Source organism: Centroberyx affinis, unplaced genomic scaffold, assembly GCF_046629955.1.
Source record: "Centroberyx affinis isolate AG114_WGS23_722 - 3 ecotype Tasmania unplaced genomic scaffold, CSIRO-AGI_Caff_v1 ptg000112l_1, whole genome shotgun sequence".
NCBI lineage: Eukaryota > Metazoa > Chordata > Actinopteri > Beryciformes > Berycidae > Centroberyx > Centroberyx affinis.
The window spans coordinates 670264-695178 of record NW_027278814.1 but is presented as its reverse complement, the minus strand read 5'-3'; the positions used below and the strand labels follow the sequence as shown (position 1 = coordinate 695178).

The 24915-nt window shown below is 42.4% G+C and overlaps 2 protein-coding genes across 2 annotated transcripts; both read right to left on the bottom strand.

Moving 5' to 3' along the window:
* Positions 1-10877: 10877 nt before the first annotated feature.
* On the bottom strand, positions 10878-20309 carry slc25a42 (solute carrier family 25 member 42). Its single transcript, XM_071527006.1, has 8 exons — positions 20036-20309; positions 17901-18062; positions 16959-17070; positions 16632-16657; positions 16096-16262; positions 15701-15817; positions 15161-15312; positions 10878-15039 (listed from the first exon to the last, which is right to left on the bottom strand). Exons 2-8 carry the CDS (start codon positions 17979-17981, stop codon positions 14714-14716), a joined length of 981 nt encoding a protein of 326 aa, XP_071383107.1. The 5' UTR covers positions 17982-18062; positions 20036-20309; the 3' UTR covers positions 10878-14713.
* A 370-nt stretch (positions 20310-20679) lies between these two features.
* On the bottom strand, positions 20680-24722 carry armc6 (armadillo repeat containing 6). The gene is made up of 8 exons (XM_071527346.1): positions 24676-24722; positions 24249-24390; positions 23200-23285; positions 22512-23088; positions 22215-22360; positions 21982-22113; positions 21646-21783; positions 20680-21538 (listed from the first exon to the last, which is right to left on the bottom strand). Exons 2-8 carry the CDS (start codon positions 24367-24369, stop codon positions 21326-21328), a joined length of 1413 nt encoding a protein of 470 aa, XP_071383447.1. The 5' UTR covers positions 24370-24390; positions 24676-24722; the 3' UTR covers positions 20680-21325.
* Positions 24723-24915: the final 193 nt, after the last annotated feature.

Here is a 24915-nt window from a genome sequence, read left to right as displayed (position 1 = left end):
TCCCAGGCTTTTTCGCACGCCTCTCCAGGTCTCGCATCAACTGAACAAATTGAAAAATCACCGGTCCACATTTGAAGAGGGACAGTCACCATATCTATCAGAGAACAAGAACACGCTCTGCCCCATTTCTCACAACAACAGTTCAGCGCTCCTACGATTCCGAAGCCTCATGTTGAACACATCATTGTTTCTCTGCATTACACCGTCCAATGGGGAGATATGAAGCCGCCGTCAGCCAATGAGAATAGGTAAAGAATCAGGAAGAGGAAGGAAAGATGAGGGGAGTCGTGAGTTTACCCTTGATGTGCCGGGGAGAAGAGAATCAACAACACCACAAGCTTCGACAGCGAGCGAGCGGTGGAAGAGAGGAAAGCAGAGGAGAGGGAGAGGGGAGGGACGGGTGCTGGTGACAGGAGAGAGCGTTATTCCATATTGAAGCGGGCATGGCTTTCTGACTCTAACATGGAGGCGCATGTTTTTGCTATTGAGAAAATAGGACAATAAACCACCAGTTTTATTCATTTCTATAAGAGCCGAACGGCTTAGTCCTCAAAAACGAAGACTACATTACATTTTCTTTGTCTCCTAGTAAGAAATAGGGCAGTTGTTACGATGTTGCCATATATACTTTCTTCACAAATTTAGATTGATAGGGTAAGACAAATCACACAATATTCACAGATCGTTAAGTATATCATGCAAATGGTTTTGATGGGAAATAGAGGAAAGACAGTCCCCCCTCTACTGAAAGGGAATAAAGTTGGGGAGGGGGTTGGCCGTCGTCACAAGGGCAGAAAAAGTCAGACAGCCAGACATATAGACACAATGCAGATCTCCATAATGTCTTATATATGAATACTGCTGTGTGGAGAGTGTGATCGTCTCCTGTGCTAGAGGTCTGGGCTCGGAGCGTGGGAATGTTGGGAGAACATATGCAGAACAGTCGGCCGCTGGCTAGACAGCCCAGCCGGCATGAATGCTGCTGCAGCAGGTGAAAGAGGACCCTAGAGTTCATGGGTCAAGGCCAGCGAGGGGGTTGGCTGGCCTGTCTGTGTGTGTGTGTGTGTGTGTGTGTGTGTGTGTGTGTAGGGCCACTTGGGCTGTCTGGGTCTTGCGGGATGCTAATGAAGTTGCCAGGCCGTTTGATAAGCAGCGCTGTCTATTGTTTGCTCTGGGAGTTGAGACCGGTTGTTCAGAGAGGACTAGACTGGGTGTAGACTTGGACAAGAGCTCCTTCATCATCTGCAGTCACAGCAGAGTCGCAGACAGGCAGATAGACAGGCCGCCTAAAGTCAGACCTCCCCTGCTGAAAGTGTGATTGTGTTGCCTGGAAGCCTTTTCTCCCCACATCTCTGCTTTCTGTGACATTTCTTCTCTGAATGACACATTGGTCTCAGGCTCTCCAGTGTGGTGCCTGTCTTTGTTTCTCTCCAGATTGATGGCAGCTTTGTACCACGACTCTACATTACCACGATGGAGAAAATCGTTAGAGTTATACTGGTAAAGCTGGATTTACAGCATATGCTCAGAAGCTAGATTTACAGCTTTAAAGCCGCTGTGATTTTTGAAAAAAATCTCATTAACAGTTTCCGTCAAAACTTTGAAATCTCTATGTCATCTTCACCGTATTAAACAACATTATGTGTAATTCCAATTTCGACATTTTCACACCGTTGGAGCCAGCTGTGCTTGCGTCCTCTCATAGGATCGTATCCAGTTTAGATAGATAATACGTGCGATGGATTTATTTTAGACGTGTCCGTCGGTTGTAAAGCGGCGTATGCGTAAAGGTGCACGATCACTCATGGTGTCCCTTTAAGAGAGAAAGCATTACCTCATCAGGAGCTGTGTAAAGGAAGGAAGTGAGTGAATGGGTGAAGGAGTGCAGCTCTAACTCTCTCCACTCCTTTATGCTTGTGGGTGTAGGCTTCATTAGCTCTGCAGAAAGGGACAGCTCCCTCACCGTCCCCTCAATAGACCCATAGACCTGTCTCACTGGCACAGGCTCTGGCTCGGTGGGGAGGGTGTGTGTGTGTGTATGTCTTTGTGTGTGCGTGCGTGAGAGTGTGTGTGTTTGTGCGCGTGTTTGTATGTGTGTTCCCAAACCATTCACACGCCACCAGGCCTCATAGTTTCTCACTCATGCCTAAAGGAAGCCTAGCATTGACACTTTTTTGAGACTCACATCTCTCTCGCACTCTCTTTGTCCCTCATTCTCTCCTTTTCCCTCACATACTTTCCATTATTCTCCATTTCGCCATTTCTCTCATTGTATTTCTCTTTCAGTCTCTTTCTTTCTCTCTGTCTCAGATCTTTTACAGAACTGGACATTCAGTACAGGACCATATGCTATGAAGGACTTTTTGTACTTTGCAACAGATTTTGTTTTTTCGATGTATTTGCCTGGTGTTCCTGTGCTTTAATTCCTTTGTATTCAATTTTCTGACAATGCTCCAAATGAAAGATTATTAATCTGTGTAAAGCCTAGACTCTAAAAAACATGGATCATCAAATTCCCTTATAGAATCATATGTATTTGAAGAATCACTTTAGCCTAAATATTGAGTTTCGCCACTATTTTGAAAATATCATTGGTTACATGAGAGCCACTGATTTTTATTGTATTTGCTGTGATTACTCAGTGGGTCTTTCATTGTTTAATAGACCAACTGAGTTCACAACATACACTGGAGAAGTGGCCCAAGCATCTACCTTGTCAGTCAATTAGCCATTGATTTCCTAGATTCAAACTGTGCTGTAATTTACAGTTGAGCTTCAGCCATATTATCTAAATAATATTTGATGGTTTTGACATGAATCAATATTTTAAAATGAGGGGTTCTGTGATGATACTGTGATACATGTGAGGAATCCCACTGAGCAATTTTACGTTGATTAGACGTTTAAAACACGTCTAAATGGCCCATAGCCGTCTAGGCTAAATTAAGTTTAAATGGGGTTGAAAAGTGAAAGTTTATTAGATGTCTATACATAGACAAAATTATCCTAGGCTATATGAGAGCTACGCATAGACGCAATGTTGAAATTACTTCTTGTGCTCAGATAATTATCTTGTAGGCTAGTCTACAGGACTTCTCTGGTGCATATTTTTGGTATTTACAGATGTTTATTTATTGTAATAATGTATTTACTGCTTGGTCTAAAATAGGTCTATACATAGCCGTAATGATCCTGGGCTATATGAGAGCTAAAGCATAGACGGGCCATTGAAATCACGTCTTTTGCTCAGTGGGATGGGTCTAAATTACACCAAAAGTGATTCTCCTATAAGTACAATACCATTTTGATGCGATAGATAATCAAGAATAAAATTTTTCTTCTGTAAAACACTTTGTGACAAAGCTGTTGGTTAAAAGCCCTCTGTAAATAAACTTGACAAGATTTGACTGAGAATACAGAAACACAGAGCAGCAGAGGAGAAGAAGGGAGTCCCCCGACCAACACCCCTCGAAAACCATGCCATGGCACCTCGATTTCCCATCAGGCGCTGTCTGCGGACAGCTATATGGGGTCCTGGTGTGGTGAGGGGGAGGAGACACGTATAGTCAAAGGTGGCGGGGCTAGCAGAGATGATTAGCATGGCCGGCCGCCATCTCTGCCTCTGCTCATTGTTGCAATGCTGCATTAATGAGCCCAGTATGCATCAGACAGTCTGAAGAACACACACACAGCTTGTGAGACGTCATACACACATATGCACACACACACACACACACACACACACACACACACACACACACACATAAACACTTCATGCGTAGAATAAGCATACTAGTCATCCAGACACACACAGTACTAGCACACAACACATTGATGTACATAGCCATGCAATCTACAGTATGGATCACTTCCATCTTGTGCCTCCAGCCATTATTCTCCTCTTTCTGTCTCAAGATAAAGGTCAAGTTCACCCTTTTATTCAGATTGCTCACCAGTTTAGTGCTTGTCATTTGCTTGTGTGATAGAATGGGGAAAAAAACACTTTTTCATGGGCATTATACAGTTATTTTGGCAAGACAAGACAAAGTGAGAAATAACTGTTCAGTAGAAATTTAGAGCTTAGTGTGGATATTTAGTGTACTCCGCTGATGATTCATTATTAATGAATTACTCCGTTCTCACAGAGCAGCATATAGATTTGTAGTCTAGTCCGGGTCACATCTCTGGGGTTAAAAACTTTGAGTGAAAGTAGAGTAGAGTGAAGAAAACTTTGTTATACCCAGGGAGAAATGGGAAGCCTTGACTCAGAAATAGCACCCTTGATATTGAGAGAGAGAGAGAGAGAGAGAGAGCGAAAGAGAGGCTGACAGAGAAGGAGGAATGAGAGTACAATACTGTGGCCTGGTTTGAGGTTCCAGGGGGATAGAGACACTTTCGCATTTCCCCTGCAAAATGAGATAGGATGAGCTCTTTTAACACATGCACACACACATGCACACACACACACACACACACACACACCTCCTTCTAAGTGAGTCAGGACTAGATTCATAGGTCTTTGTTGTTGAGGCAGCAGAAAACTTAGTGCCCCAGATTTAAAGCAGAACCACCTCGCACATGCAGCTGTTAACTGTTAACATGCCTGAATTCAACAACTCTATTTGAATCATATTTTCATTTTATTGTTTTGTTGCATCACTTCAATACAGCAATTATCCAGTAAAGAGTGTGTGTTTGTGTGTGTGTGTGCATATACACGTGTGTGTGTGTTTGTAGCTAACAGACAGCCCGACCTCTGACCTTGTCCTGCTGTGAAGCTTTCATTCCCATAGGCCGGGGGCTGTGGTCGTCTCTCTACGCACGCACACACACACACACACACACACACATACACACACACACACGCACTGCTCGCTCTATTGGTATAGCTGTCACTCGGCCACCCATTCAGGGCTCAGTCACGGCCACTTAGAGCACAGCAGACTCAGGGATTCAGACGAGCTGTGATCCAATGACATGTATTTATAATGAGGGGGCTGCGGGGACGTCTTTGTTGGACGGACACAATGTCAGGGTGTGTGAGTGTGTGTGTTGGGAGGAGGGGGGGTACAGAGACGGGTGGGGGGGGGGTATTAGAGGAAGGGAAGTGGAGTGAGAGGAGAGAGCAGGCTAGACCCCCCTAACGGGTGTGAATGCAGTCGAAGTCTTTTCTGTGTGTATTTGCGCCTCTCTTACTTTCCCCCCTCTCTCTCTCTCACTCTCTCTCTCTCTCTCTCATGCACTCTCTCTCCGTCTTGCCTTCTTGAGCCGTAGGAAAAAGATTTTCCTCGTTACCATGAGAATATCATCTGAGGCCGGCCTCGTCCAGCGGAGGAGAGGAACGATTTTGTGTGCATTGTGTTCCAATGCGTTGAAAAAGTTAGAAAGACAGCGTCGGCATATGTTTTGGGTGGAAGAGACTTGATCCGCAAAGATGTCCATTATTTATTTATATTTTTTAAAGATTATTTGCTAGTGTACAGTGGAGAGAGGCAGGAAAGAGAGAAAAGAGAGAGGGAATGCTACAAAAGTCTTGGGTAGAAGTGAAGTGATCCATCCCTACCAACCTGCTCATGTTGTGTGTCAATAGCTCTTTTTTTCTTCGTTTTTTTTACCCCTAGTATTTAGCTGTGACATCATTCTAGGGTAACAGTAATATTGTCAGGCCATATGGCTCTAACCTTACACTCCTTTACACTCCTTACTCCCGGTTGAATGTAATTTTGGTGATATAGGAATTGAAACTTATTCTACGGTTGCATTCATTGCAAGTTGCTCTGGACTATCTACTAAAGGTGTGTGTGTGTGTGTGTGTGTGTGTGTGTGTGTGTGTGTGTGTGTGTGTGTGTGTGTGTGTGTGTGTGTGTGTGGAGTGGAGACAGGATTGTAGGCCCCCTCTGAATACATTAGCCAACGCTGTAGCCAGCGTGGGCAGCAGCAGAGCCCCAGAGAGCCCTAGAGGCTCGGGAAGGCCCCTCATAATTGCCCAATGTCTGAAACACTGCGTCTGTCCAGGGACTCTAGTCTAACTCTGATCCCCTCCATCAACACACACACACACACACACACACACACACACCTTGACTTTCACTGTCCATCAGTCTGTATTGTTGTATTAAGTTTAAAATAAATGAGAAATTTTATTTTTGGTTAAAAAAAATGTTTTCATTCAATGATTACAATGAAAAACGAACAAAACATAACTAATACAAGGGTGCAGTCCCTTGTCATCAAACTTGCATTTGACATGTGACTATATTTTTCAATTCAATTCAATTCAATTCAATGAGGCTTTATTGTCATGACCATACAGTACAGTATTGCCAAAACACATTCCTAAGGTCAATAACAGTAACATAGTATTTTTCTGCCTCTGTGTTATTTTGACACAATTTCCTATCAGCTTTATTGACATGGAAGTAAAGAATTGCATTTTGAATCTTTTGAATCAGCAGCCATTTATGATTAAAGGCCAGACAAATTAGGATTACCTTCCTTATCTCTTCTAGTCAGATCCTTATCTTGATCAGCCGTGACGGTGCAAAACCAGACAGCAGAAGTGTGTCTGGGATTGTGTGTGTGCATGTGTGTGTGTGTGTGTGTGTGTGTGTGTTCTCCCTCTGGTATAATTTTGGGGTTCCCACTCCAGACTTAGGGGTCAGAGGTGGAGGAGTGTAGACTCAAACACAGACAGACATTGGTAGTCATGACGAGGAAGCCCCTTCTCTATCTCAACCCCCCCTCTCTCTGCTATTTCAGCACAAAACTGCTGTGTCAGTCCTGTGATGTGACACACACACACACACACACACACACACATACACACACACATACACACACTTGTCCATGATGAAAGCTCAGGTATATTTGAAGCCAATCTCACTAGCCTTGATGATTCTGACTATAAAAATAATAATAATATCAAAATAATGCCGTTTCTGCTCTATCTGCGCATTCTGCGTCTGTGTCCCGACCCTCTCACTGATTTCCCGTTTCTCTTTGCAGATCAATGGCATGGAGACCTCTGATTGGCAGCACAACTATTATGAAAATGATTTCTGCCTGGACTCTGCTGGACTGGACTGGACTGGACTGGACTGTACAGGAGCAGCCCAGCAGCACCATGTGACTGCAGCGTTTCTGTTGGTTTCCACTGGACAGTTGAAGCCTCTTGACATCAACATGCTATTAACAGAAACTACTGTACCTGTGAACTGACACACAAACACATGTTCAGGTGGAAGTGACACATGGACTGTAGAGGAAATCTAAATCTGGACCAAGACCAAGAGAAAGAAACACAGAGAGAGAGAGAGAGAGAGAATCATATATGGATTTAAATCTGTGTTTTTATTTTGTTTACTCATTATTTTTTTCACCATTCTTGCCTTAACCAGTGTTTTTACTGTCAGTAAACACACATAATAATGATAGGTTAAAAATGAATGCATTAAAATATACAATAAATGAAAGGAATGTTATATTTTATTGATCTAAATGTAACAACTATTGTTGTTCATTGATGTAAAGTAATATTTTGACACTGATTGCAGTATACATCCTCTGTGCAGCCATACAGGTTTTACTGCTGTATTATTATGTACAGTATGTATTATTGCTGTATTAGTAATCCTGTTGTGTGTTAGTACTGAACTCCATAATGACAGAGACAGACAAGCAGTTTGCTTTCAGAATCAATGTTAGAGTTTTCATTTGTTAATTAACAGTCAGACTCTAAATTGTCAAAGTTGAGTCAACTGATCTTAGCCTGAAGTCTTTTTACACCAAATCTGTGTGTGTGTGTGTGTGTGTGTGTGTGTGTGTGTGTGTGTGTGTGTGTGTGTGTGTGTGTGTGTGTGTGTGTGTGTGTGTGTGTGTGTGTGTGTGTGTGTGTCTTATTTGAGTTTACAGCAAAATAGAAACTGGGATGTACAACTTGTTTTTGTTTTTTTATATGAATAAAGACGACATTGACTTTGACCTTATTCCTCAGTGAGTTTATTCACCTGTACTCACATCACATTTTACTATAAAGTTTTCAGCAAAATCTAAACTTTGACCTGATGCTGTGTGTGCTGGCATTTCTAAAATATGACCTACATCCATGGTTTATTAATCCTTCTGAACATTTCCACATCAATTATTTCCATTAAAATGATTTAGCTGCCATAACAGAAAACCATGAAAGACAGACAAATGAATCATTTTATTGTGTGTAATTTATTTATCACCAAAAAAAATAAATATTTCTACGCATTTATTTACCGGCCAGCAAGAATAAATAGACTTCTAGGAACCATCATCTTTAAAATGTTAAAATGTGTTTCAGGCTTCAGGCCCTGGAGATGTTATGGCCAATTTGGTGATTAAGTTTTTTTTTTATATATATATTCCCAAAGAATAATAATGATTTTATAACTGAAGGAAACAACATACAAAAATCGAAAATATAATAAAAACCAGCAGAATAGTTGTCTTACTGTAATAGCCCGTAGGCCTGACGCCAGCCAAACAGCCTGCGTGCTAAAGTGTATTCACACACAAACCGGCTCTTCAAAGGAGGGTAATTAATGTAAAAAATAATGCAATTACAGTCGTCTTTTATTGGACTATAGCCTATGCTGGATGTTAGGGCAAAACGGCTGTAAAAGGCTAAACTCTTTTTTTTATTGTAGTTTGCTTTACTCTTTTCACGTTTTTGACGTGAAAGGTTCATCTACACCAAATGTTGCATTTTCTTGTCGATGCCAGGACTGAAGAACAAATTTAGGTCAAACTGATCCTATAGACTTTTAGCCTACTGATATGTTTCTTTGCATTTTCGATGAGAAAAGAAAAGCCAGCTGGTCAGTAGATGTAATTTTAGAAACTAAGGTTGTGGTAATGTTGGTATACACCAGAAAATCACTGTCCGTTTTAACAGCTTCCAACTCTTTCTATCTTTCCCAAAGCCGTTCAAAGCCTTAGGCTCTACCAAAACCAAATGAATGATCACCAAGACGCCCCAAAGCCTCTTCATTTTATAAAACAATGTAGCTTCATTTAGCTCTCTGACACTATCAGGTGTAAGTAGCCCTACATTGACGATATTCACCTGAATAGCGTATGTATTTTTCATCAAGCGTAAGTAGGCTATACAGCAATATTATCTTTTTAAAAGCGCGTCATATAAAATAAAAACTTGTTCTGCGTGGTAGAAAGGAAAGGGAATTATTAAGAATTGAATTAAAATAAAAGAAATCACGGATAATTGTTCTCGCCTCTTCGTTTCATCTGACGCTGTAGAGCTTATATGAAGTATCAGCTCTTAAACCAACTGGCTCTGTGAAGAGTTGATACTGTGCGTTATAGTTTATGGCAGCATCAAGCTGTGTGTGTATGTGTGTGTGTGTGTGTGTGTGTGAGAGAGAGAGAGAGAGAGAGAGAGAGAGAGAGAGAGAGAGAGAGAGAGAGTGAGCAGCTATCTGAATAAATGCAAATGGGCTCTCCCTCCACCTGGCACGGTGCCAAGTATCTATAGCAACCACATTTTCTGACGCTTTGTCTTGCACCATCCGTCCCTCGGTCAGTCTCTAATTAGTTCTCTATCTTCCCTCCCTCCTCTCTTCATCTGCCCTTTCCCTCTTCTTCCAGTTTCCAAGACACCGGTGGACAAAGAGTTTGGTCGGAGCACAATGTGGCCCGCTCCTCTCCATCAAGTTCAAGCGCAAGCCCACACCGTTTCCCTATGAAAAAGGGATATTTCACCTAGTTTTAAACAGCCGCTCAGTGAACAATGCCACTCAGTTGCATCCCTATAGCAAAGATGGAGGGATTTATTGACCGAGATTTCATCAGAAACGAGAAAGTCTTGATGCATGTAAATCTAATGGCAGTGATGGAGAGGCTCAGGGCGTTTAGCTGTTGACAAAAAGCCCAGACGGCTGTAATTCCTGATAAATATTAGCCTATATTATATGTATAATAGTCCCGAGACGCACTTTACTCTGCTGTGCTCAACGGCTGCTGCACCTCATTATGTTCAGTGGATGTTGCTGTGATGTCAAGGTCAAGTTCAAACTCACTGCATGGCCATCAGCCAGAGAGCCAACTGGACACAGCTCAGCTGCAGCCTGCTCCCAGCGCCGTGCTGCACCGCCACCTGCCGGCCGGCTGTGACACTGCAGGCTGAGGAAGGGGGACTTGACTCATTCTTGGTGGTGGAGCGCCCTCTTGTGGCTGTTTGATGTACGTTCCCTTCTTTTGGCAGTTGTGATTCCAGTCCAAAGGCATCTTTTAAAGAGCAAATCAACACTAAATCACATAAGGAAGAAACTTGTTGTTGCACAGCTCTCTATGGGTTGACAATTTCAGGCATGTTGCATTTGTGGCTACGCCCCAATCAGTGATGTCAAAGAAGGTATTTTGCACTGCAACAGCAATTCTAAGCCTTAGCCTTTAGTGTTGATTTACTCTTCAAAGGTTTATTTGGGCAATTTGGAAAAGAAAAAATATGAACAAATATATACAATATTAAATACACAGGTGGTATAAAAAAAACAACCCTAAGGGCTTATAGTAAAACCACCCAACATACATTCATTATTTAGATTCACATTCATGTCATACATAAACAGATCCACATATACACTTGGACACAAACACACAAAAATATATAACCTACACTAACAAAAGGACAACAAACTGCCCAAGGATAATGATCCATTCTTTAGATTTCTAAATGATTTAATGTTAAAGAGACACCATCCCTACCTGGTCTCTAAAGTTGTATCCCAACAGCAGAAGTAGCAACACAAGCAGGTACATAGATATCATTCAGCGACACCCAGAAAAGTGAAATAACAAACAAGTGATGCAACTAATCTCAATATCCAGCTTTATTAGAGAATCTGAGATTTCAAAACTTTCCTAAAGATACACCATCATCACTAAAGACTGTACACAGAACATGGTATTAGTGTGAATACATTCGGTTGGCACAAATCACTAGAATTTACAAAACAGTCTTTATATCATTGATGCATTGAAACAACAGCAAAATATGGGTTATTCGGTTGTAACATGCCAATACATTAACACTTAATGTCTGCAGGTATATGTGGGATTACCCAGAAATAGGGTTAAAAAACGATTATGTTTGCTTTTAAATTTGCATTGACTACATTTTAGGCTATGTGGGCAAATAAAATCAGTATTTAGTATTATTTAGTATTCTTTCTTATTAGGCCACTTTCAGGTTCTAAAGAAAAATTTTACTTTTCTTCTAAAAAAAAAAAAATCTTTAAAAAAACAAACATACAATTGCGCTTTGGCATTTCATGATTGTCTGGGGCTTTTCTGGTTCTTAGGGGATTTGTTCTAAACAGCTGTATTAGAGGTGCCTTCCTGAAAAGAAACCTTAGTGCACTTTGTGGCCCCAGTTTAATATCAATATCAATGTCCTTCGCCTAATCTGAGATATTATAGACTCTCCCTCCACTAAACTAAAACAGATATCATGTTAGAGTTTATCTTGTACCTATCCATCTCTGATCTATGAGGGGAAGTCAACAGGTAAAGAACAAGGTATTTTTTAAGAGACCATTTTGAACTGGGCGATGTTCTTCACGTTCCTCCTGTTGACTTCAGGGCATCATCACACGCTGTGCTTTAATAAATGCCTACAACTGTGCATCCTTCCTAGCTTCCTCAAAGTAATCCTAGAGGGGGTTGGAATGGATCGGTCGAGTCGTGTATCTCTCCCTAGACAGCGACAACCTGCAAAGGCAGTTTATAAGGAAAGGTTACAAAATTCAGATACAAAAACAGGACCTGAAGTAATACATTCAATCACAGGAGTCTAACCATCCGCAAACTTCAAACCACCCATTTGTTGCCCTCGAGTATACTGTATCTGAAACATCAAACGACAGAAGCAAGGCTACAAAATGGAAGCAACCTTCAAAAAGGTTAGTGAAAGTAGATCAAGTCATAGTAAAAGCATTACTATTCCTCACTAGGCACTTAAGTCAGTAGCGAAACCTTCAATCAGGCTCCAGTTATATTAAACACCGAGCAGCACTCCGACAACGCTCAACACAACAACCTATCCAGGTTTAGGGCCAAGTTATCACTGATCCAATATCAGTTATACACACTTCCCTCCTGCTAATAAAGGCAAGAGGTAAAGCTGACAAACTGATACTAGAGCAGGGAAACCTGTGTCTACCTGAAGAAGATACAAGCATGCATACAAAGGAGACTGTGGACTGGTAGGAGGAGAAGAGCATCACAAGACGAAACACTCTGCAAAGCAACAAGGGGGAGGCAGATGGCTCTCCCCGTGAGACTGAAAATGGTTCATCCCACACTGTGTCACTAGGCTGTCCCAGTCCTCGCCTCCCCGGGGTGCTGTGGAGCCAAGAGCATCACAGTTCTTCTCCTTGTGCGGATACGAATAACGGCCTGAACACGATCAGGTGTGCTTATCAGAACACTACATTTATCCTGGTTCACTGGACGATGCAGGAGTACAGTCACAACATCTCTGAACAAAAAGACGAGGTGGATGAGAGCAGATGGATTTACAGAGGCAGGTTAGGGGGGAAAGTTATTAGCTTATTGAATAGGGGTAGAGTGTTTAAAAAAATGACAAAATACCACATGGCATACTTGTTTTTCTATGTTACATTTGGGATTAGGGATGGGAAATATGGTTGAAATCAATATCACAATAATCATAAGGAATTTTTTTCAACATCGATATATATATCACAATATGGCTCACGTAAGCAAAATCACATGTTAAATAATCAAATCAATGTTCAGCCGATTAAACCAAATGGTAATGTTAGGTGTGATGTCAACAAAACTGAAATTTTCAAATACTATTCCTTAAAATGTTTCATACTTATAATTACGTTTACCTTACATTTGCTGTACATTACGTGATCATTAATTTAGACAGCAGAATTGAGTGTCATATCATCACCATATGATTCCACTGAAAGACAATACACGATAATATTGAATTATCGCCCAGCCCTATTTGGGATTCTCACACCCCAGTTTTAAAAAGGAGACTCATTCTATAGAAGGCCAAAGATTAAAGATGGTAGTTTTAACCCTTTCCTGCCCCCTATTCCACTTTGGCTCTGCACCCCAGCTGCTCACTCTGTTCAACCTGTGGAGTGAGTGCTGATAAAGTGCAGGCATCCACCATCCCGCCTGTGCATATATAGTCTAAATATAGACACTATGGACGCGCTCCAACGCCTGTAGCCTGCATCAACACTGCGGACATGTGACACTGTCTGACATACTGCCAAAGGCGAACTGAGGATCTTGTCGCCATGTTTTGACACTGCTCCATACCGCACATTGATATCAATGTGAGAATTTTATGAGCGTTTTATGTGCAGAGGTAAAGTACGATAAATTATGCCTATAACAGCATGACGAGTACCCACATGGTTACTACACTACATGAGTGCACAGTTTCATTCAGGTTAGTCCATTAGCAAAAACCTAATACCTGCTACAGCTCTTTAATATGTGTATTATAAAGAGAAAAGCCACCCTAACCAGATGTCAAAATAAGTTATATTTATGATCTTGAACTGTCAGTCTGAACAAGAATAAGTCTCTTGCAAAGCTATTAATAAAACAGGTATGAATGACAATGAAGTCATCAAAAGACAGACGCCGCAGCTGCTATAGTGGCAGCAAATGGAAGACGACGTGTGGACAAATTGCCGGTAACAAAGGTGATTTTATAGGTATATGGGCACTCTTTATACTTCATAACTGTTGGCACTGGCATGAAATGTAGCTGATCTGTACATGTCTACAAAGAGAGTCCAACTCTCACTGCAGTAGCTATAGGTTTCTCTTGATTACACTACAAATAAGAACCTTGGTTCTTTGATTTCCAGCTTTGGGAAAGAGGTCAAGATATTATGCTCAAATATTGATTTCAATTATGTTGAACTCAAGCAAAAATTGACCTTTCTAAGATAGTAGAAGTAACATGAATTCTGTGTTGGGGTGGATTTTTGCTTTGATGTCATTACTCTGAGAACGGAAAAAACAAAACAATACTAATACGAGTAACATAATCTATTCTAAAGCCATCTTTACAATTACACATCCCTATATATCCTTTGGTATAATTCCTTAAAACAAACTCAAACACAGCTAAACTAAAATCTCAAGGGGGCATATTTTAGTCTGAAGAATCAAATCAAAAGCATCTCAGAAGTCAACGAGAAAGGAGAGTGTCAGTCTACATTGCATTGGAAGGTGTCAGTTTTAGTTTTAGGCAGACGCACAAGGCAAGGGGGAGACCTCAGGGTGTGTGAACCTCCAAACTCTCCGAACACACTCCCGGGCCTGGGGGTCCACAGGGGCAGGATCATTACCACTTATGTGTACACACATACACACACATAAAATCACTGAGCATATTGCACTTAGATGTACATGACGACAGCGTGTACAGGGTAATCGGTACCGTCCGCCACACCTCACGCTCACAGGGACTGATCACCCCCGCGCACGTAAAGCTGGAAAATATATCAACACTGCCCACTCATCCTGAGCCAGTGTGTGTATGTTTGCGTCCACCCAGTGGTACACACTCCCGCGGGCTCTTTTCACCTCTCTCCTTGCCTTCTCAGAGGGCGTACGGCGGTCTCCTCTTCCTGCTCTCCCCGTTTTCCGCCCTCTGTCTCCATTATCGTTCCGTGTAGCCCATCTGGTGCAGCTTCCTCAGTAGGATCTGAGTGAGGTCAAAGGTGGTGAAGCTGATCCCCACTGCGATGGGCCCTTTGACCCAGTTCATGCTCAGACCTTTGTAAAGTCCGCGGATCACGCCCTCCTCGGCCATGATCTCCCGCATGGTGCCGATGACGCTGCCGTACGTGTGACCCGTGACCCCGGCGGTCTGCATGCGCCGCCGCACCACATCCAGAGGGTAAGACGCCGACTGGCCAATGAGGCCAGCGCAGGCTCCAAAGGCCAGACGCTCATACGAGTACGGCTGAGAGCGCCCACTTCGCTCTAAATGGGAGAAGAAGAATGTATGGAAGTGTAATTCAGTCACAAGTATGCTGTACTTACACATGCAATATGAAGGCTGAGGGTAGGTGTGTGTGTGTGTGTGTGCACGCTAGTGCAGTACCTCCATGTAACTTTTTCAGTGTCTCGTAGGTAAAAAAGCTGAGCCCAGCATAGGGCACAACACCCAGGATGGTGGGGGTAAAACCTCGATAGAGCGTCTTCATGCCCTCTTCTCGAGAGATCCGCACAAACACATGCAGGATGTTACTGTACCTAAACACAGGAGGGACAAGAAAAAAGATTTCCTGTAACAGCGCCAACAACAGCATCATTGCAGATAAATCTGCAACCTGATCATTTCTTGAACCCCTCCAGCCATGGAGGCTAACCACTGAGTAACTCAAGAAATTTGCTTGCCCTTAATTTAGAATAATGAAGGTATGCAACTTTGATTTCCAAAGAACGGAAATAATCCTTCCTCTGAGGTTAGATTGTGTGTTTAAAAGATAAAAAAAAACCCATTTCAATTCACCCAAAATGCTCCAATAAATATTTCAGGAGCTGGTCTTCCTGAAAATGTATTTTCTTAGTCATGACTATGTCCTAATTTGGGACTAATACCCATTGATGACTGTGTATTAACAACAGAAAATCAACTTACATCTCCTTTGGGGTGACAGCCATCCTGGCTCGTACCATGTCCAGAGGATAAGTCAGCATGGCTGCAGTAGTACCAGCCATAGAGCCAGCCAGTAACCTTGGAAATGGAGGCAGGGCTCTGGGACGCAGAGGCAAAAACAAACAGATCAGCCTTACAAGTTTTTGAATCAGTTCATTAATGAGACATCTACAGGATTTTAAGTGAGCTGTATTGGACTAAACCTCAAAATCAACACAATCATCAAGGAAAGGAAAAACTGAAAAGCCACCTGGTGTGCAGCTCTTGAAGGAACGTCTGCCTTCCAAATGTTTGTGAATGAACCCAAGGACCTGAGTGTTAGGTCTAGAGTGGTAATTCTTACCACCAGTAAGTTCAGAGAAGAAATTGTCACTCACTTCCCCTGGAAGCCGTAGTAGCCTCCCAGCAGCCCCTTGTACTGCTCGTGGGCGCAGAACTGGATGGCAGCATATGGGATGACTCGCACCATGGTGGCAGAGTTCCCCCTCCACAAGCTGAAGAAGCCATCCTTCAGGTAGGTATGGTAGATCAACCTGTAGGCCTCCTGTAATGAGTTGTGCACACACACACACACACACGTTTGGATTGATGATAAGCCATCTGCCTCAAGACTCTGCTGAATAGAATTTGTCATGTAGAAATACCTAGACCTGTTTACACCTGCTCATGTGATGTATGCTCTGATGACAATCTTGTAGACTGAAAGCTTAGCTTAGTAGATGTAAACTGCATAGATCTAAGTGTGTCTTTTTCACGGTGGATTTAACTTATAAAAATGAAAACTCCTTTTAAACAGTTGGCTTATGTAACTGCAGTGGATGTGAATTACCCTTTTACTTCTCAATGAAAAGCAGTACATTGTATCATGAAATGATTTTTGTGAAATGAGTGATGCTTTTCAGACCAAACTTACCTTGGCAGAGAATCTTGCTGAGGACACTGCAACAAAAAATACATACAGTATATAAAAGATTAATGACAACAATGGGCTAAAACGTGAGTTTGTGCAATGTGCTGCTCACGAATCCAATTATTAAGTCCAAAAATTAAGTCCCTTTTCAGTATTACAATCAATATTCAGGTTGCACTGGCTACACTGAGAATGTCTGCAGTTTAAACTGAACTTGAAGTCTAGATATGATCCCATGTCGTCCTTGTGGGTCATATATGGCTTATTACTTTATAACCTAAGACTAGGTTCCTCTTCTAGGTCAATAAGTATATGGGACACCCAACTTGCCTTGGAAGATGATTTTGGTTCTGTCCAATGGGGCGACAGCTGTCTTGGCCACAGCTCCTGCTAAAGCCCCTGAGAGGAGTGAGTTGAGCACAGACTGCGTCTGCTTCAGGCCCTGCACAGAGACGGAGGAACCCCACTTAGTGTTAACATCACCAATAAGAGTAAATGTTGCAATGAATGTATTACCTGGATCTAAATAAGAGCCAGCAGAAAACCTTCAGAGGTACTGGACTGACCAGGGTGAACCCAAAATCATAATAAACCCCTATCCACTATTAAAAAAAAGAAATCAAGATGAAACACTGCCCTTGTAGACTGGAATTTCTCACTGGTCCCTTAAGCTGAACCAAGTTGTGTTTGAGTTGCTGTAGATCATTAAACTAGGCTTACATAAGGATAATAGATGACATCTGCCTAACCAGCTCAGGCAGAACATCTTACAAATGCGCCCAGACTTCCTTACATACAGCTGGCTAATTCAGCTCGGTTCATCTCTCTCTCTCACACACACACACACACACACACACACACACACACACACACAGCACAGCAACTAACAGAGGGAAGCACAAATACTTTGCTGGCTAAATTGAAAAGCCTTTGCATGGAGACATTGCAAGGACAAGCCATAGGAACGGGGCATTATCATGACACAGCAGAGACGCTGATGTCAGACTTTTGGGATTACCAGATAGTGAGAGACAAGTCATCGCATTCTACTGGAGGAAAGACAAAAATATACTCACTGCGCAAAGTCTTGGGTAATTTTTCAGAGGGAAAACAACTTCCCTTGGTATATACTCCCTAGTTTATTAATTGAGCTATGTGAATTCCTGGGCTAGGCAATCATCACATAAACACAGGACAACTATGCTACGATTATCAGATCTATTAAGTGAGGGAGGGATGATCATGTCAGTAAGATTTGACCAAATAGCTCACTTCTGCTTGGGTGGAGGAGGCCAGCGGCAGCACTTCTCCCTGTGTGAGTGCTGGCCGTTGTTCCTGGACTCCACTCCCCATCCCAGAGTGCTACACACAGCTGTCACTGTCCGCTCTCATGTACTCCAGCCACCAGGGGGCGCCAACGCCAGCTGCTGTGAACTAAATTGAGAGGAGAGAGAGGGAAACAGAGAGAGAGAATAGGAGAGGTCAGTTTTTAGATTGAGTTAGCTTCAGTTAAATTTGCAGCCTAAATATAAAACAAGCAAGTTTTAAAAGCAAGTTTAGGTGGCCACACCTCTACTCTGTTACTCTGAGAATCACCAGATGAATCTTGCATAGTTGTAGACTTTAATCTTTTTTGGAAAAAAAAAAGAATATTAAGGAAGGGGCTGAAAATCTTACTGCGGATGTCATCTTGTAAAATTGTAAAACTGTATTCCTTATCTCAGTCTGCCTGATCAGCTATTTGTCAGAGCAGAACAGGGTCAGGATCAAGTGACATGAATTCAGAGCTACAACTCGATGGCTAATTGTCATGTAAGCACTGTCTACTAATTAAGATCACTAGGCTTTGCATTCAGAAATAACTATGCCCCATCACTTGGTATTCAGTACAAAACTGCTAGAGTCCAGCCCTGTGTTCACCATTAACCAGAAAAGCTTGTTGTAGTTTGGCATTTTCATTGCATCCTCCTTGGTGACTAAAGCAGTCCCATGTTAGCATGTGACTGACAATGGGTGGTTATTAGATACTGTACAATACAATACACACCTCTAGCAAATAGCTATAAGGAGGATAAACCAGTCAGCCTTGACCAACTGGCGCACCCTTCAAGGCTATAAAAAGACACTGAGCAAAGTAGGGCTATGTTACACGCAAAAATATCCCTAGAAGGACAAAGTTGGTGACTTGTGGGTGAAAGGTTTCTGTCCAAGTAAAGCTGAAAGAACAAGAGCACCCTCTCTCTTTCACACACACACACCTCATCACACCACTCTTTACCACTTCTTTGTACAGACATTCTTCCTACCTAACCAATAAAGAGTAATATGAGATGAGTGTGACTTTATAAGGCACAATCACACCATTATAAACAAGGATGTCTGCATGTTTTTCAATGAGCTAATCATTATACTCCTCAATCACCCATTCTTGAAAGCTAGGTCAAAGTACCTTTTAGCAAGAGTGAGGAGAATCAGGGAAAACAAGACGGCTCGAGAAAGCCATGAGACAAGAGAGCAAATAGAGGGGCTGTTGAAAAGCTGGGTAGCCAGGGGCAACATACTGGCATCTCTACAACCGGGCCTCGAGCCAGATCCTGGGACAAGCACTTTACACCCCAACCCTCAACCCCTCCCTTCTCACCTCAGCCTGTCTCCTCACTCTCAGCTCTCCCTCACCCCTCCCGACCTCTTTCCCCATGCATATCGTTTTACAGCTCTTGTTCCTGACCGGTACGCCTGTTTGGTGTCCCTCAAGCTTGGCTGCAGTGAAGATTTTTGCACTTGCCATCTATTCCACAATATCCCATTCCCATGCTTTTCACACAGCACTTGAAAGATGGACATGTGAATTTGAATTAATTGTGATTAATAAAGAACAGTAACTAACTAGAGAGGATGGCCTTGCCTTTAAGGGTTATCTGCATGGTCATAAAACTAGTGGGAAAATCCACTAAGCTATAACTGAGTGAAAGCATGACTTGCTTCAAGTGCTTACTGTGTGAAGATATTTTTCCAATTGTTTTCTAGGCAAACCCAGTTTTGAAATTTGTGTACCAATTCTTTAAAAAAGTGGCTAGCCAATGCATAACATAGGCTAATATTTTCATTGGCATGTGACATTTTCTTATTATTCACACAGCACGCGAGCAGGGGAATTGCATAACCCAGAGAGAGGGTTTGGGTCATGGTGTTTACAACAAGAGAAAAGCTGGGGTAAGCTAATCATTTTCAGGGCAACTGTCCGCTGACATTTTCATGAAATCACCATGCTCCCTCTCTTGCCTCACTAGCTAGTACACTTACTAGCCTTGTTTAGCCACAACTTGTGTAACAACACAGAACTACCACCCTTGGTACCCAGCTAGCTGGCTAGTTGTCAATGGTTACGCAAACACTTGATCTCTTACCTTACAAATTTCTGACACCCACCACGGAGACTTTTCTTGCTTTGGTGGAGCCAGTCACCCTCCTTGGGTGTGTTATTTCTAATCGTTAGCAAGCTGCCTAGCAGGTTCTGCACACTTGGCTAAGTAGTAGGTTAGCTAACGTTAGCTAGCTAATATATTAGCTAACATTAATGTTAGTCTCGTCGATAGCGCTGTGATTCCGAAAATGTTAAGAGTAAACTTGAGTCTTGTTAAAGATTCCTCCTGATCCTCTCAAGGCACTGTCTCTCACATACTTCTGATTCATTAACCCCACAGTGACTTTGAGTGACTAGCATCGTCCATGCTGTTATATATCTGCTGTTACCCCTCCTGTCACCGACCGACAGCAGAGCGGTTAGCCTGATCGCAGGCTTGACAAGGGCGAGCACAGCGGGATTGTGGGAAATGTAGTGTCTGTGAGGTGGAGCATGCTTGGATAGGTCGGTGAGAGGGGCGTGAGCACGAGACAAACTTGACGATGAGCACTGACGTTTCTCTTGAGGTTCTGGGTTTTTCCAAGCACTTTGTGCACATTCCTTCTTTCAGCTTCTCACTCTCACCAGATACAACTGTGTCATATAGTAGGCTACAAACCAAACACACGCACAAAGATTACGGAGAGGCACCAAAACTCATTTATCACCATCTTCATCATGCCGACCATAATGTAGTGAGGGGTAAGTATCAGAGGTTCCAGTTTAACGACGTGCAATATGGTAAACAGAATATAAAAAAGCACAATAGGGAATGATAAGCTCTAGTACATTCAAAGTAAGGCATAACATAAAACAAACATATGAAATTGTCTCTGCCAAGACAGGAGGAGGAATTAAAACCCACATGTTGGCATTTAGGATCTCAGTAACAGAAAGGTGTTACAAATATCAAATAATTCTGTCACAAAAATTGAATACAAAATATTAACAGCAAATAAAACATCTTGTGTCAAACAGGGCTAAAATTACCTCTTTTGAACTTGTCAAAATAAGACCAGACAATTGACCAGAAAATGTATCAAAACTGTCAAAGGTGTTGAGTGAGATTGGTGGCTTAATCATTTGCATGGGTGGAGGTCAGTGATCACAAGCCCTGTCTGCATCACTTCTTTACAAATACGAGTATGTCTAGATCAACATGTGTACTTCTGCTTCAACTAAATGCATACCAACATCATAAATTACTAATAGAATATTTAAGATGTTTCGTCCTGCCTGTTGCTAGACTAAAGGTAATGGTGTGTATATTCTTCAGCACTACTATCCTCCACTTTCAGTTGGTGAGGCTGCCATGCTTGCCAGTCCACAGCTCTCGTAGTTCCACTTGGCAGCCCAGGTCTCTGAGGGCCGCTCTGCCCACATCACCACAGTCTTGATGGGTTTGCAGCGCCTGGGCTATCAGGGCCTCCGCTCCCATCTCCAGGATTGGCTGGCTGAAGTTCTGCATCCGCGCCACCAGGTTTCTCAACAGCATACACGCCTGTTTCTGTTTATAAAGCGAGAAAACAAAATCATTCCTGTAGAGTTGGCAGACCGTCAAAGGGCCTCAGTTTCCTAAAGGGGAATGATTAATTATGCATGACCTTATATTACCTGCACATTGACCGAATTAGTATGTGCCTTCATAGCCTGCACAGCAGCCAGAGCGCCTCCGTTCTCCATGATGACTTTGCAGTTGTTGGGTTTGCGCAAAGCAAGGACACAGAGACAAGCACAGCCCTGCTCACACACCTACAGGAGGATGTGGACACAAATATCTTAAGACATTTGCAGAATATATACTGTATATATAATTTATATAATTATATATAATTTCTTTTTTCCCAACAACAGCTTGTCTAAAATAACATTTCTATACTGAATCACTGGTAAATACAAGAGCAAAGTCATTAAAGGTCATCAAGCATGTAGGCATGAAGCTCAACTCACTAAAGTGTTGCTCATGTGTCTGTTCATGGCGATGACAATGAGCTGGACTCCACCCGCATTAACAACCGCATCTTTGACATCATCGTTTCCTGCTACGGCCCGTATGGCGCTCAGTACCTGCCGAACCAAATCCTGCAAGGGAAAAGGACGATTCATTAAACAAACTGATTGAACAACACGTAGATTCAAACTTGCATCTTTTTCCATCACAATCCCTCGTGTGTGTTAGCTACCGCTGTCTCATAGCTGTCTGCGAGGAGCGTCATCATGAATTTTAATCCTCCCAGGTCACAGATGTCCTGACAGAACTCGTTCCTTACAGCCAGACGAGACAAAGTCGCACACAGCTCGCTAAGAACAGAAGTGTTATCATGGTGAGCTGCAAGAGAGGAACAAACACAAAATAAAGAAAATATATTAGTGAAATGCAAAATGCATGGTGGGTAATCAGAATTTGAGTCAGTCCAAAACACAGCAGCTGAGGCTATTACAATAAACCCTCAAATACACCAAATTTCAGTTAATCTTACCTTTGGCAGCCTCAACTAAGACCTTCAGTCCACTGTGTTCGAGAACAATCATCTTGGCATGTTCGTGAGCATGCCCAAACGTAACTCGGACATCATCATCAAAGGTCATGACCCTGAGAGCTATACAGGCCTCCTTCACCAGCTCAGCACATCCAGTGTGCTGTGTAATGGCAGCAGTCAGCAGTGGCAGGACTCCAGCTTTCACCAGATCCTGCCTGTTCTGTTCATGCTTCAAACAGCAGTGGCGCACTGTGCACATGCCGACGCACATCACAGCGGGATCGGCCTGGTACTTCCTGAGGACGACCAAAAGGAGGTGCCGTCCCTCCGGGTCCAACAAGTCCGGCTGTCCATTGGTCAGTGCAGCCAGGGCAGACAGAGAGGCCAGCAGGTCTTCCCGCTCCTCCACGCTCTTTTTGCAGTAGGAGAGGATGATGGGATAGGCGTCTTTTTGGGCGGCCAGGTACCTCTGGGCAAATCCAAGGGAGCACTGCTGAGTGAAGCGTTTCAGGTCTGCCGTCATATTCATCTCTGTAGGGCTGGCGGAGTCTTTTCCGATTTGAAGGGAATCCAAGGCCTGCAGGTGGACAGACATTAAAAAAGACATTAAACAATATGAGATAAATAGATTTTGACAACTGGCACTATCGCACTAAGCAATCCATCTTCACGAAAATTCAAGACCCACCTGCAAAACCTCATGTGTTTGCTCATCTTGCTTTTCATCAGATGATATAGTGGGCACAGCTTTTACTATACAACTGAGGTCCACACCTGCATCCACATAGACATAACATTAGGATTAACAGTCTAACACACAGCAGATTATTATGTATTCATTGAAAGGTTCAAGATACACATAATTTTCATAGGTGAATAACTTAGTCCTATTTGCCAACTCATGGTAATGTGATGTAACTAACCCTCGTACGATTTAGGGTGAGTGCCTATGTTGAAACATAGCTTTATTTCTCTTTTTTGGAGGGGTTGAATTAATCCTGGTGTTCATGAAACCACTCTTGAATGTGATTAGCAGTGTCTTGGAATATGGGAACATCATGAGAGAACATTGTTTGACCCATAGGGTGCCTGATCATGTAAAATAGCCTCACATTTCCTGACAGTTATGTAAGCATGCATATCAATCATCAGATCTACTGACTCCAATGAGATCACTGTTCATAGATTACACATCCACCAACATATTTAACAGTTATGCATGTTTGTGCATGGGCCTTGAATATTAATAATTTCTGAATTGTTTCATAAATATGTGCTCTTTTTTCTGTAATTCTGTGGAAATTTCTGAGGCCCAAGTTTTGAAGTGTTTTGCATCTATCCTGTTAAATGTCCATCTATTCCTGTCAATGAGCTTTGACTGCCCAGTTTGTCCATTTTTAGCAAATTTTTGCTGTCTTGATTTTTGAGACTCTTCCCCTTGCCTTAAATAATTTTTCAGTTTTGGTGATTGATGAACCTGCAATTCGGGCACCAACTATTTGGCCTCTTTGGAACTCTGTTGTAACTGTCACCCTTGTAATTTGTAACATTGTATTTGTGGTTTAGTTACTTCACATTTATTTTGTCTACTCCCATAGGCTTATAGATAGCTCGTGGCTGGCTTGGCTTCACCCCAATAATATCCGAGCTCAACAAGAACAGGCTAACGGATTGGATGGCCTTACAGGTATGCTTGGGAACAATAACATTGTATTATGTCCTTGTTCGCTCCGTTACCTTGAGACTCAAACTGCTCCACAGCTTCCCTCAAAGCCTCATCAGCATCCATCTCAAATTCCTCGATGTTTTCCTTGACAGCAGCATCAAAGGTTTCCTGTGTGATCCTACGTCTCGCCATTTCGTCACGTTTATCTCCACTCTGAAATGCAATTTGATGGTCGTGATGTCAGAAGCTAACAAAATGTATTAACGTTCATTAATCCTGCATCTCTCTATTTTAACGTTACCTTAGCCTGACTGAGCAACATCAACGTTAGCTAATCTTAGCCAAACCGCTAACTTTAGCTAAAGCTGATGGTAAATTGAATGTTTTCTGCTCCTGTTGCTAGCTAGCGTTGGTTAAAGTTATACCGTCAAGTCAAACTGTTATCACTTAAGAAGAAGCAACATCACAAAATAAATTAGTCAAGTCATATCACTTAACTGTTACCACCGCCCAGTGACAGGAGCCTGCTCTGCTGTTGTGAATGAACAGACCAGCAACTGTCGATTTACGCACTTTTCGTACCTCGTTTGTTGTGAGAGCCTGCACTTTGCCGATCAATTTTACTGAATAGCAAATTCCGTAAAAGAGTCCTACTCATAAATGTGCTCGGTCGGATACGAAACAGTAGCCTAGTTCCGCAGAATAAATGTGCCAGCTGCAAAAAATGATATCTTTTTT

Excerpts from the sequence above, each read along its gene's own strand:
- slc25a42 (XM_071527006.1), bottom strand. The coding sequence starts at position 17,981 with ATGGGGAGTGGAGTCCAGGAACAACGGCCAGCACTCACACAGGGAGAA. Across the intron at positions 17,071-17,900 it reads CCTCCTCCACCCAAGCAGAA|GGCCTGAAGCAGACGCAGTC; the intron begins GTGAGCTATTTG and ends GTCTCTGTGCAG. Across the intron at positions 16,658-16,958 it reads AACCAAAATCATCTTCCAAG|TGTCCTCAGCAAGATTCTCT; the intron begins GCAAGTTGGGTG and ends TTTTTGTTGCAG.
- armc6 (XM_071527346.1), bottom strand. The coding sequence starts at position 24,369 with ATGGCGAGACGTAGGATCACACAGGAAACCTTTGATGCTGCTGTCAAG. Across the intron at positions 23,089-23,199 it reads AAACACATGAGGTTTTGCAG|GCCTTGGATTCCCTTCAAAT; the intron begins GTGGGTCTTGAA and ends GTCCACCTGCAG. Across the intron at positions 22,114-22,214 it reads CAGACAGCTATGAGACAGCG|GATTTGGTTCGGCAGGTACT; the intron begins GTAGCTAACACA and ends TTTCCCTTGCAG.